Source organism: Mya arenaria, chromosome 2 (assembly GCF_026914265.1).
Source record: "Mya arenaria isolate MELC-2E11 chromosome 2, ASM2691426v1".
Classification (NCBI taxonomy): Eukaryota; Metazoa; Mollusca; class Bivalvia; order Myida; family Myidae; genus Mya; species Mya arenaria.
The window spans coordinates 6807069-6820705 of record NC_069123.1 but is presented as its reverse complement, the minus strand read 5'-3'; the positions used below and the strand labels follow the sequence as shown (position 1 = coordinate 6820705).

General features: G+C 35.9%; 1 protein-coding gene across 2 annotated transcripts in view; it reads left to right on the top strand.

Annotated features, from left to right (window-relative positions):
* Nucleotides 1–10507, top strand: part of LOC128207496 (uncharacterized) — an 81294-nt gene extending 70787 nt beyond the window's left edge. The window contains exons 103-114 of one of the 2 annotated variants that reach the window (XM_052910451.1): nt 1188–1458; nt 1979–2134; nt 2666–2847; nt 3070–3235; nt 3438–3499; nt 4237–4502; nt 5093–5362; nt 6042–6144; nt 6475–6626; nt 6937–6958; nt 9194–9243; nt 9802–10507. In XM_052910451.1, the coding sequence (XP_052766411.1) occupies nt 1188–1458; nt 1979–2134; nt 2666–2847; nt 3070–3235; nt 3438–3499; nt 4237–4502; nt 5093–5362; nt 6042–6144; nt 6475–6626; nt 6937–6958; nt 9194–9243; nt 9802–9865 (1764 nt within the window). In that variant the 3' untranslated portion in view covers nt 9866–10507. Of the gene's footprint in view, nt 1–1187; nt 1459–1978; nt 2135–2665; nt 2848–3069; nt 3298–3437; nt 3500–4236; nt 4503–5092; nt 5363–6041; nt 6145–6474; nt 6627–6936; nt 6959–7059; nt 7098–9193; nt 9244–9801 lie in introns of both variants that reach the window. The other variant, XR_008256719.1, reaches the window with a different exon arrangement.
* Nucleotides 10508–13637: the final 3130 nt, after the last annotated feature.

Genomic DNA, 13637 nt, shown 5'->3' with positions numbered 1-13637 from the left:
GGTCTAGACTCCGACCCAGAAAAGCTCTTTTATTAAATTACAAACAATAATCTAATTTGATTTTCACAAATAAGTGTGTATAGTTGAACAATTTTGAATTGTTAAAACAGTCTGCTAATTTCATCATCTAAACTCCACTTAAAAGAAAAATACAATGAAATGAAGATTTGTACTTACATCACTTGATTCTGACTTGGACTGTTCTTAATCATGATCTCTGGTTGTTTAAATATCAATATGTTACAATTTGTTATAGATAATCACCTGACCATTTTTAAATCATCAGTCCTTCGAAACTTATACATGTAGGAAACTAAGCTATATTGACATAAAATCACATTTTTTGGACTTCGAGTCACAAGCTTAAAATGTTCCACTACAGCGTACAGCTCTCCATTTGAAATACTATCATACTATTGGTTCTTCTTGCAATAGCTCTTTAAGCGATGCATTTCTCATTTCTGTTGTTTAACAAAAAAAGCATAAAAGTAGCTTAGTCATAGGGCCGATCGTTCAGACCTTTGTTAAAGTTCACATTGTTGTTAACAGCATCGCTGTTAACTCTTAAAGGTGAACTATTTTTTCATGAACTCGTATATTTTAATAAAACCAGCTGAATCAGTTGTCTCAATTATTTTTAGAAATACTGCAGATCCAGAGCTTTTTTACACATTTTGGGAAACTTGCATTGCGAAATATGCCGTAATTGGGAAATTGGGAATTGTACAGTTAAAAGAACAAGCTTTCCAGTCTCCTGCGAATAAGAAAATTATAAGATATTGTTTGCTTGTCTCTTTCAAAGACCTGAAACAGCTGGAATATAAATTGCAAAAAATCATGATAGATAATATTTCACACTGGTTTCTGTATGTGATGAAAATAAACGATTTCTGAATTCAATTACACCCAAAACTTTACATCACATAATTTATTATGATATTGAAGGAACCAGCACAGGTAAAAAACTAATTCCTTTTTTTACTTTTGATTGGGATTTATTTCTGAATATTGAGAAAAATATCGTATATTTTGCTTTGGGAATGGGTCCGCTAGTCGGACCTGTGGGTACTATAGAAAAAGCCCTGAGATTGCACATGTGACAATGGCTTCCAGAGTAGTTATGCTTTAACTTAACAACAAAGATGCTAACCTTAAACAATCTTAAATACTGATACTGTTGTTTTCAGTTTTACATCGTGGCTATTGACCGCAGCTGGAATCCTCGTAGTAACCGAGCCCTCGTGACGATCTCCGTGACATACTCTGGTATCAGACAGGAGCTTGGATTTTCCCAGCCTGCGTACTACCTCGAGATTATTGAGTTGAACGTCGACGGCAACAGCAACCCGACCGTCCTAACTACACTAGATGTGACAAACACTCGCATTAATGGAAACGCAGGCTGTTACATTATGTTCATCAACTCTGTGTCATATGGACCAAACATAAATGGATACAGTTAGTTTTTCTTTATCTCTAAAATTAATGAGCCCCATTTCATTGAAGCATTTTTTTCAAAATCCTTATAGCGAAATGTTTTTTTTATTTCCTCCAATTTGTTTTCAAATACATTGAACCAAAAGTAAATTAAACAGCAAAGTAATGAAAATATTTAAGCAAACTTTTGTATCTCGTCCAAAAGTAGGAATTACTTTGTCGGGCAGCCTCTGACTTCTGTAAGTGTCACACTGTCATCTTTGAAAGACCCAATGTAGTCATCAAACTTGGTATGCACATTTGCCATGGTCAGGCTATGACTCCTATTGATTGTGGGTTCAAAGGTCAAGGTCATGGTTATCTTGACTAGTAAAATTATGGGTGCTCAAGACAGGCGCCACGCCACATCCGATTTGCGAAATATCATTTTTTATTTTAATGGGTTTTAAGCAGTCTTGTTCTGTAACCTATCATGGAACAGTAGCTATTGTACTTTTGCCATACTATTAAAAGTGTATAACTGTTAAAACTCTGCCTTCAGATCTTTTCCGAGTGGTGAACAATCCAAACGACCAGGATTGTGAACTTCAACTGCGAGGAAACCTTGACCATGAGCAAACAAGGTTCTGGAACATCACTATTGGTGTTGACCTGAACCAGAACACTCGCAAGAAGCGACAGACCGAAATTGTGCCAGGTAGGGGGGTTAAGAAAAAAGATTTTTTAAATTTAGTCGTTTTTTTCGAGGAAAAAAATAAGGTGTTGTCAAAGCCTTGGTGTCGTTGTGGTGTTGCTGTCATTGTAGTGCTGGTGTCATTGTTGTGCAAAAACGTAGCCATAACTAAAAAACCTTTCAAGATATTCAAATGAAACTTGGTACGCATGTTGCCATAGACAATATGAACATGTGTAGCATGCCCATAACTATGACATTTATAATTGTTGAGTTATGTCCCTTCGATACGGTCCCTTTAATTTTACCCCAATTTTTGACTGCCGTTTCAACTAAATCCATCAATCAATTGTAGCGTCCCTACATAACATAATTAGGCCTGAAATGGTATTTAGAATAAAACGTCAAAAGCCAAATACTATATATAAGATGCAGGCATTTTATTTATAAGAATTCTGGGGGGAAAAAATTGTCCTTTAAACAATGATTTATGGTACATGAAAGGACAGTTTTGTCATAATAATGATGCCTTTATTTGAACATTTTATTCTTCAGTATACCCATCCTATGCCGTCACCATGGTGTACATAACTGTCCTGGACGCCAATGACAATGCACCAGTGTTCCAATACCCGGTGTATCCAAACAATATCTTCAATAATGACCGAGATGGTTTGCTGTATATTGGTGCTATTTCACAGTACGCAGCCGCAACATATCAACCCGTCCTGCTGATGGTATGTAAACCTTTACCGAAGAATCAATTTTGAACATTTTAAGTTCTGAAGTATGATAGCCTCCAACCAAAATGTTTTTTTCTGTTTAAAGATTTTTTAAGATGACATTTGTTATTGATAGCTGTTGGTCTGTTAATTTTTTTCAGAAATTAGATTTGAGTTTTTCATACATGTATTATTATAAGTGATAATAATCAGATTAAAAATGATTTTCTCCTAAAGGCAACTGATGCTGATTCGGCGGAGAATGGTCGAGTGACTTACAGTCTGTCTAACCTTGACATAAACAACAATGAAATTGTGCCATTCCTGGTTGATGCGAACGATGGAAGTATCACCGCTTCAAGGGAGTTTATCCGAACTGGTCAAAAACAGTATAGGTTCACAGGTATCGCCAGGGACAACCCAACAGACGTCAACATAAGACAGCAAACAGAAACTGATGTCATCGTAAGTATTTTTTTTAAATATGCTTTTATATGTCAAACCTGCATCTGAAGCATTTTGAAATGTACAACCCACCGATGTTATACGAGGTAGGTGTGGGAGTACTCTTAAAGGTGAACTATTAAAACAGTACAGGTTCACAGGTATCGCCAGGGACAACCCAATAGACGTCAACATAAGACAGCAAACAGAAACTGATGTCATCGTAAGTATTTTTTTTAAATATGCTTTTATGTTTGTCAAACCTGCATCTGAAGCATTCTGAAATGTACAACCCACCGATGTTATACGAGGTAGGTGTGGGAGGGATTCCCCATCCATTAAACAAGGTTTTGAAGATTTCACTAATGAAAACCTTTTTCATGCTTTCACTAGAATCTGAACCACAACATTCAATGAAATCATGACAAACAATTTAACCATATACCCTAAGCCTTTGAATTTCCTGATTTTAAGAATTTAGCACTTGCCATTTTGGTGGCACCATTTGGTGGTTTGTTTGCCCAAGCCTAATGGTGTATGGGTAAATTGTTTAAGTTCAAAGATAGATAACAGGTTGTATATTATGCATGATTTCATCGGAATGCCAGTACAGCTTTTGACTGAGCTTTTGTAAACTAAGGCTTAGACTGAAATTATCTCATAATGATATATGGGCAAACTGTTGCAATTTAAGTGCTTATTGAAGCTCTTTAGGTTAGAGCTGAGCTTAAAGCTCTGTACTTAATAAAGATTAATTCAGTTTTTTTTCAAGCTGGCCTAGCGTCAGCTAGGAGTGATTTTACAGTATTACTGCACAGTTGATATCTCTTAGCTGCAAAATCTACTGCTTTAATTCTTGATAATATGGTCCCCTGTTTGTTGCTACTGTGATGATTTTTGAATGATTAAATTAATTTGGAACTAAAACCAAAAAATTGATGCTAACCTATCACATTGCAGATTGACGTCATTGAAAACCAGAACCGCTTTATTCTGGTCGTTAGCACCGACATCAACAACGTTAACCGGGAAATTGAGTCAATCCGTCAAGCTCTTCAGAACGAGATCAACAGAATCGTGCTCATTGAAAGTGTCAACTACAGACGCTACCTCAGCGCTGGCATTCTTAGTATCGACTACCAAAAGACTGATGTCACTTTCGTTGTTGTGAACCATCTCAACCGACAGTTCACTCTTTACACCAATGGGGATGATCAATTGAATCTGTAAGTTAAACTTGGGTGTGACAGCTAAAGGCATACATAGACCCTTTGTTGGCGGTTCAGTACTGCGTTGGAAAATATATGTCACAATAAGTTGCGAATGACGTGTGACAATCGTATATACATGTGACATCATGTGACATCATATATGCATGTGACCTCATATATACATGTGACGTCACCAACTGTGACCACTAATTATTGGTGTCCCTTATATGTATGGTTACACATAAGGGAGAAGGGTCCCATATAGGCCTTTAGCTTTCCCCTCAATCCTTTGCTTGTATATATATATGTTGTACATATATTACGTTACAAAATAGATACAGTTTAAACCAATGATTACACTTGCATGTGTATTGTAACTCTTTACCCAAAGACAGATGTACATTCAAAGTTTGGTGACTCAAACTCCTTGGGACTGAAAAATACCTTGAGAAATTTGACAAAGGGGTGAATGCTAACCTTCAGTAGAAAGAAATCGATTTCGAGCTGATGAGGAAAACAAGGCAAGCGAGTTCGAGCCAACGGGGTTTGACTGTAGTTAACAAGTGTCTGAAGTTGTGTTATTGTTTATTTTTGTTTGTTATTAGGTTAACAACAGGGGACAATCCCAACGCTCAAGTGACGGCCGGTATCAGAACAGCGCTAGGTACTTATGTCATCGTCGATCTTATCCGTGCACCATACGCAGCTGAGAACATCATTGGTGTGTCTGACGAACTTCTCTCCCTGAACGCGCGCCCGACAAAATCATACGTGTGGTGGCTGGAGGACCCATGGGCAGGCTTTGTGGCTCTGTCATGCATAATCATTGTCCTCGGCATTCTGTCCCTTGTGGTGCTCCTTTACCAGTGGAACAGGTCAGTGACGAAGATTTTGAAAAATAATAATTAAAGTGACACTCTTATTCAAAATCAATACATAAACAAAATAAAAAGTCATGCATAACAAACATATATTTTGAGTGATTAACCTTTATCTGCTTACTAGATAATGCATTTATGGAAAATACTTATTACTGATCACAGATTGTGACCGTGTACCGGTATTTAATAGCTGAACACCCAAATATATTAAAGGATAGGTGAATGCTAAAAGATTTACAGTGATCTTCTATTGTCTCATAATGATGTTTTCTGAACATTTATTTCAAATTAAAATCCATATCCTTCATAAGAACCATTGTTTTCAACATTTATTCATCCTTTTTGGTATATTAAAACATTTGTATTACTTGTGGTAAATCTTATTTATCTTAAGGGTGCATCTTTAAGGCAATTTATATAAGTCATCATCTTGAACCAGCTGATAGTTGCTCTTTACTTGATAGTTGGTTCACTTTAAACTTGGATGTAGAGCCCTTTGTGATCAAAGAAATGAAAAAAAAATATACCTCTTTTTTGATGAATAAGTGTACATTTCTTTTGAAGATTTAGAAAAAATATTCCACCCTTTTGGCAGCACTTATGCTATACTATAAATAAATGAATAATAATAATAATATTAATAATAATTATGTTTTCTATTACCCCTCTATAGGTACAACGCCTATTTGAACAACTACCGCATCTACCACCGCAGCTACGAACATCAACCCGACTTCACGAATCCTCCTTCCTTCCTCAAGGAGTACGAGACGCAGGTAAATATAGTTTATACACCATTCTAGGTTTTGTGATGAAAAAATTCTGTATTTAAAATTTACTTATGTAACAGTTGATATGTTTAATAGTATTCAATAATGATTTTATCCCTATTCTTAGACAAGCATCAATGAGTCTATTCAGCCTATTGGTCAGCTGAATATACAGGCCAATCAAAACTCTTACTGGTAGTTTCTAATTTTAAATTTAAGTTCAATCTAAGTTGCTTATTGAATACAATCTAACACAAACAGTACTTTAGTATAAAACATTGTTTCCAGATCTTTCATGTCTAACAAAATGTTTATGTTCAATAAAATCTCTACAAGCAGACACTGGACATGTATATGCCGCCAGATGAGACAGTCCAGGATCTAGGTGAGATCAACATGAGCTTCAACCGCGCTGACTCTGCTAGACACACAGGCGAGGTTCGCAAGATCTCAACGAGAAACCCCGTCTATGACAACTCCCAATACCAGTAAGTTTCACAGGCATTTAGATTATTTTTTTCTGATTTTTTTTTATTTTACCTGCCTAGTAATATTTAATTTAATAAGCTATATAAACATCTTTGCTTTTTACATGTTTTAATAGATATTCAAAAGAAGAGTTTCATTTCTTCAAAGAAAAGTGATTTTGGAGATGTCCCTTTTCAGTGATTGAAAATTGAGGTTTTTGCTATAAATTAATATCAATATTTTTGCTTTAAAGTTGCTGCAATTTTCAAAGTTTTTGCAATAAGTTGTTACAAATTTCAATGTTTTTACTATCATGGCTTTTTTCTGTAGAGTTGTTGAGAACTATGGAATGGTAAGATTATCATAAAATGTTACCTGTTAATGCTTATATGTCTTAACATAGACTAGTCGCTATATCGTTGTCTTAATGCTTCAATTGTCTTAAATTTCTAGCGTTAAAGTTGGCCAAGTACACTACTAATGTCAATATGGTACGTTTGGTTGTTATTTATTTCTACCACAAATGTTTTAAACATTAATATAACATTTACTTAGAATACAACCTACACTTTCAGCCAATGAACTTGCAGATAGGCAATCATTTAAAAGTACTTAGACTTAAAATCTTCACCTTTTGTGGGTGTTTGAAGGGGCTGTACTGCGTATGATGAAATAGCGAAAAAAAAGAAAGAAAATAACACAGGGGATACAACACTGGACTGCAATTTTGGCGACACCGGCTCAAACCCGGTCTCCGATTTTTTTTTTACATTTTGGTATTTTTATTACAATTATGATATCAAAGAGTAAAACATTTTATTTATTAATTGTCCTGAGATTTGTCACAGAAAAAAACTTTTTTTTGGTTCCAATCTGGTGTACAGTCCCTTTAAGGTCCGCCTACTACCACTCATCCCATACACTCTCTGCGTCAGATAATGGGTTGTCAATGTATCAGTCAATGAGGTTGTATTCTAAGTCAGTTAGATGACCTGAAGTAATTTCTTAATGACTAAGAAGGGCTCGTTCACTACGCTAACTCTGCCCATTTTTATTCATTATAAATTAACTTCATGTCATGCAACTATTATTCAAACATATTTTTTCCCTAACATAGATTTTTATGTCATGCAACTATTATTCAAACATATTTTTTCCCTAACATAGATTTTTACAGGTATACTTCTGAAACGATTTGTTTTTGATAATGAATGCTAACTTAATGAAAAAAATACATGTTATTGGGGGTGTGGGGGGGGGGGGGGTATTAAGAAAATTATACTCAAATAGTAGTGTTCACTTTTGGTTCTAAATAACTTGCTTAATAAAACCTATTCAAGACTGAATTTGAATTTTGGAGGTTATTTTGTTGGAAATTTGGTGGTCATAATTTGCCTAGAATTAATGTTGAATAGTCCGAGCTCTTCAAATTGATTACATGTGAATCCGTCTGAAGACTTAAAAAATATTTAAGAAAGGTTTCAGAAGAATATGCCTTTAATGACTAATAAACATCATTTTTATGAGTACTGCATCGTTTTGCACCTACAAAGTTCTGTCTTCCGAAGTTTTATGAAATAAATTTTGTAAATGATTATAGGGACTCATTTTACATCTAAAACTTTTTTTTTTGTCTCAAATGCTTGTTTCAAAGACAGAACATAATGGAAAGCTCATTGGAGTTATAATTAGATAATTATTAATTCAAAACAGGACAAAAAAATGATCCAATATTCTTTAATTGCTTTATTATTAATGCTATTGAAAAATATTTATTTTGGGGTTGACAAAATTATAACCAGTCATGAGAATATAATTATGCCAGTTCTTTAAGTGATTCACATTTGTTATTTAAACGAAGTGATTCACTTTTAATACCTTACACCCTTTGTACTTGGCTGAAAATGTCACTTCTAATTTTGGTAACACTCAGTATTTTTTTTTAAATATAATAACTGAAAATATTATTTCACACACAACGGAGCAGTACTCTCGATAAATGTACCTCATTGCATGCCATGATTACATTCATTTGAATACCTGGAAACGTATTCATAAAACAACATCTTCAGTCATTTCTCATTTTAAGACAAATTCATGTTTTTCAAATTAAAATTTTAAAGAAAAGTACACTTAAGTGTTTTTTCACCAAAATAATTCTATATTACATTAAAATAATGAAAATATAGTATTTAAGTTACTACTAAGTTTTTAAACCATAAGACCAGTGAGATAATTAACTTAGAAAATGACTTGAGATGTTTTATGAATACAGGTCACTGTTTATTAATTTATTGTGCGTTTTTTGAATACTTCAAGGTTTTATGATATATATATGATTTCATAAGCCAAATAACTAGTGAACTGATTATTTCACTGTACCAGAAAGGAATAATTGTAATTTTCCAGAATTGTGAAAATAGATACATTGAGAGTTCTAGTGTATTATTGTTTTATCAAGAAATAATTATAATTTTAAGAATTTTCAAAATTTGTCTTTAAAGGAGTTAAGTTTTAGTTGTAAAAATTGTGTTTAATCCAATTCTATTAAACTGTTGTAAACAATGTGTTATATGGTTTTATCCAGACCCCTCGTTCATCAGTAGCAAACAGCAACGTCTACCATGTCAGTCTGAGGTAAATATTACGCCACAATTTCAACACTATGGTGTCATGATATTATTATTTGCTGATTTCGGTGCATATTGATCGAAGCTAAATCAGATAGTGTTTTTGTTTGATCGTCTGTATATCGGAAGGAAAACAATTGAGTGATTTTGTAAGTTTGTTTTTTTTAAAGCGGCCGCAATAATTTAACACCAGTTAGATAAATTTCTATGAATCTTAAAACTTATGCTGTGTAGGAAAGCCCATTACTCTAGCGTAAATAATGAGCAGATTAGAAAAATAAACCAGCTTCGGGGTCTGTTTTTGGTGTTGATTTTTCTACTTGCGTTGAATTTTAAAAATGTTAATTGCACAGGAAATCCTGTATTTGTGGCTTAGAAATGTATTCAAATATGATATTGTTATATGTGCTGAAAATGTATTTCATGTCAGCTATAAATGTTTCTACAAGATGCTGCAGCTCCATTTTCTGTGTGCTTTATTTAAGTGTTGTTTGTGTAAAGCTGTTTAGGCTGTTTATTAGCTGAACGATACCCATTGCTTAATATCGTCCTGATTATTTTTCAGACCAGAAAGCCGCAATGAGGGCGAAGCTACCGTTGTGTACACCACCTCCAATGACGGAAACTAAACGCTACTTTCAAGAAACATCATGTGAAAATTTAACCCCACCATGGACCATTGAACAGTAATTTAAGAAAAAATGAACATTTTTATAAGATATTAAAAAAAATATGGTCTCAGTTTAATGTTTAGATCTATGTTCTTATACTTTAGTTTTATATAACCTCTCCGTGTAGCTTTGACTAATAGTAGACTGTAACCCGTATCTTGCAATTGCCACTAGGAATTGTGCTTTCTCTAATATATTCTCTTGTTTAAAATAAAAAAAACGTAAAAAATGCTTTGTGCGAAGGACTGTCAATTTGTTAATGAAGTGTTTGCTGAGGTTTTTTTGTTACCGATTTATATAAGATTTATATAATGTGTTTCCGGACTTTGCTTGATATTTTATACATGTGCTAAACCTTTTGTATTTTGTAGATTTTGTATATCAATAATTGTTGGTGCTTTACATGACATTCTGACATAGTGGCATTCCAATACTGTTTTTCTGATAGACTGGCATTCCAATATTATTATTTGTTCTTGAGCTGTTAATCAAGTGCTTTTGTTAAATCATATATATTTTTCTATTCATCATATTCTATTTTGAAATTTATAAATGTTTAGATTTTTGTAAAATTTACATTTCTGCAATAAACATCCACAGAGCCAATTTTCTTGTTTTTGAAAATGGTTTGATATAAAATAGTCGAATTCCCAGAACTTGGTTCAAGTTGATCAAAGATATCATCGTTCAACTTTAAATGTGAAATATTTTATGATGAGATCAATTATTTAAATGAAATAAGTACTAGTGACACTGGTGTCATAAATGCTGTTAGAAATACTGCAGGGTGGGTATTCATAAAACATCTCGCGTCATTTCTTAACCAGAAATATGTGGAATTCTAACCTTTTATTTTTAATTTAACTATGAAAATAATATAAATGATATTAGAATAAGTGGTTCTTTTTCAATAACATCAATAAAAAATAAGCATTTCAAATAGTATAAAGCTTTTATATCAAGTAACCAGTAAGATACTTAACTTAGGGAAATGAATACCAACCGAGATCACAAGATCTCATGAAACTTTGAGAAGTTCCGAATGATATTAACAACACACAAAATTTCTTTAACAAAGTTCTGTCAATTGACCCCTTGTCTAGCCTTATTGGAAGTATATTGCTATGTTGGCCATAAGGTTTAACAATCATTATTAGCCAGACTTTTCAACAAAAATTACGGTTTATAAAATGGCGAAAACTGAGCGAGCGAGTGTGTTAATGTCATTTACAATTATGCGTCCAAGTTTTTATTTGATGTCATTAATTCAAGTTCTTATCCAGTTATGAAACTTAGTCAGAATACTTTTCTAGATGTTGTCTTGAACAATTATGGAAATGGGTCACCTCAGGTTTAAAACTAGGTCAAATTGTAGAAGAAAAAATTGTTTTTGTGCTCTCCATAGGGAGGAGCTTATAGCCGGCCCTTTTGTCCGTTTGTCCGTCGCACCCTTGTCCGGAAACTAACTTCAAAACTACAGTGTTCTGATTGAATTGCAATATAACTTGGTATACAGAAAGATAGCAAAAAGGAAATTGCACTGCACAAAAACCATAATCCTATCATGCATATCTATTGAGTTATCTCCCCTTAACCAGTTTTTCATAATTGGTCCTTATCCGTGCAATATCTTTCAAAGTACTGAGGGGAATTAAATGAAACTTAAAATATGGATAGATGGCAATGAGAGCAAGTGCATTGCACAAGAACCATTATCTTGCCAAAAAAAATTCTTCAGTTATCTCCTCATAACCTGATATTTTTTTCGGAAACGGGTGCTTGTCCAGGCCATATCTTGTGATGTTCTTAAGGGATTTTAATGAAATTTAACGGTGCTTATCCGGGTATATCTTGGAGAAGTGTTTGAAATGACATTTGAAATTACATAGATGGCAAAAAGTGGAAGTGCAGTGCCCAGGAATCGTACTTCTACCCTGCATATTTATAATGGTTATGTCCCCTGATCGGATATTTTCAATAATGTGTGCTTGTCCGGACCATAACCTTGGAAAATACTGAAGTAATTCAAATGAATCTTGAAATGTAGATACATGGCAATGAAGAGCAGCACCAAAGAACCATACTCCTGTCCTGCATTAGTTTTAGTTATCTCCCCTGAAACTCTTTCAGCTGATAGTTTTTCGAAAACCCAGAGTCGTTTCTTGGCCATATATTGGAAGGAATTAAGGAACTAGAATGAAATATAGATATCTCGCGATGAGAAGATTGCAGTGCATAAGAAATATAATTCTGCTCTTCATATATATTTTAGTTATCTCCCCTTAAACCGATAATTTTCGAAAACCGGTGCTTGACGGAATGTACTCAAGGGACTAAAATGAAACTTGAAAAAAAGATACATGTAGATGACACTAAGAGGTAGTGCTGTATCCAAGAATCGTACCGCGTCGGGAGCACCGACGGGCACGACAATGACATTTTAATGATTTTATACGGTGACGGGAGCACCGACGGACACGACACTGACATGTTATACGGTGACGGGAGCACCGACGGACAAGGCAAAGACCTGTTATACGGTGACTGGAGCACCGACGGACACGACAATGACATGTAATACGGTGACTGGAGCACCGACGGACACGACAATGACATGTTATACGGTGACGGGAGCACCGACGGACACGACAATGACATGTTATACGGTGACTGGGGCACCGACGGACACGACAATGACATGTTATACGGTGACTGGGGCACCGACGGACACGACAATGACATGTTATACGGTGACTGGAGCACCGACGGACACGACAATGACATGTTATACGGTGACGGGAGCACTGACGGGCACGACAATGACATGTTATACGGTGACGGGAGCACTGACGGGCACGGCAATGGCATGTTATACGGTGACGGGAGCACTGACGGGCACGGCAATGGCATGTTATACGGTGACGGGAGCACCGACGGACACGGCAATGACATGTTATACGGTGACGGGAGCACCGACGGACACGACAATGACATGTTATACGGTGACGGAAGCACCGACGGACACGACAATGACATGTTATACGGTGACGGAAGCACCGACGGACACGACAATGACATGTTATACGGTGACGAAAGCACTGACGGACACAATGGCATGTTATACGGTGACGGGAGAACTGACGGACACGACAATGGCATGCTATACGGTGACTGGAGCACTGACGGACACGACAATGACGTGCTATACGGTGACGGGAGCACGGTCGGACACGACAATGACATGTTATACGGTGACGGGAGCACGGTCGGACACGGCAATGACATGTTATACGGTGACGGGAGCACCGACGGACACGACAATGACATGTTATACGGTGACGGGAGCACTGACGGACACGACAATGACATGTTATACGGTGACGGGAGCACCGACGGACACGACAATGACATGTTATACGGTGACGGGAGTAACGACGGACACGACAATGACATGTTATACGGTGACGGGAGCACCGACGGACACGGCAATGACATGTTATACGGTGACGGGAGTAACGACGGACACGACAATGACATGTTATACGGTGACGGAAGCACCGACGGACACGACAATGACATGTTATACGGTGACGGGAGCACCGACGGACACGACAATGACATGTTATACGGTGACGGGAGCACCGACGGACACGACAATGACATGTTATACGGTGACGGGAGCACCGACGGACACGGCAATGACATGTTATACGGTGACGGGAGCACGGTC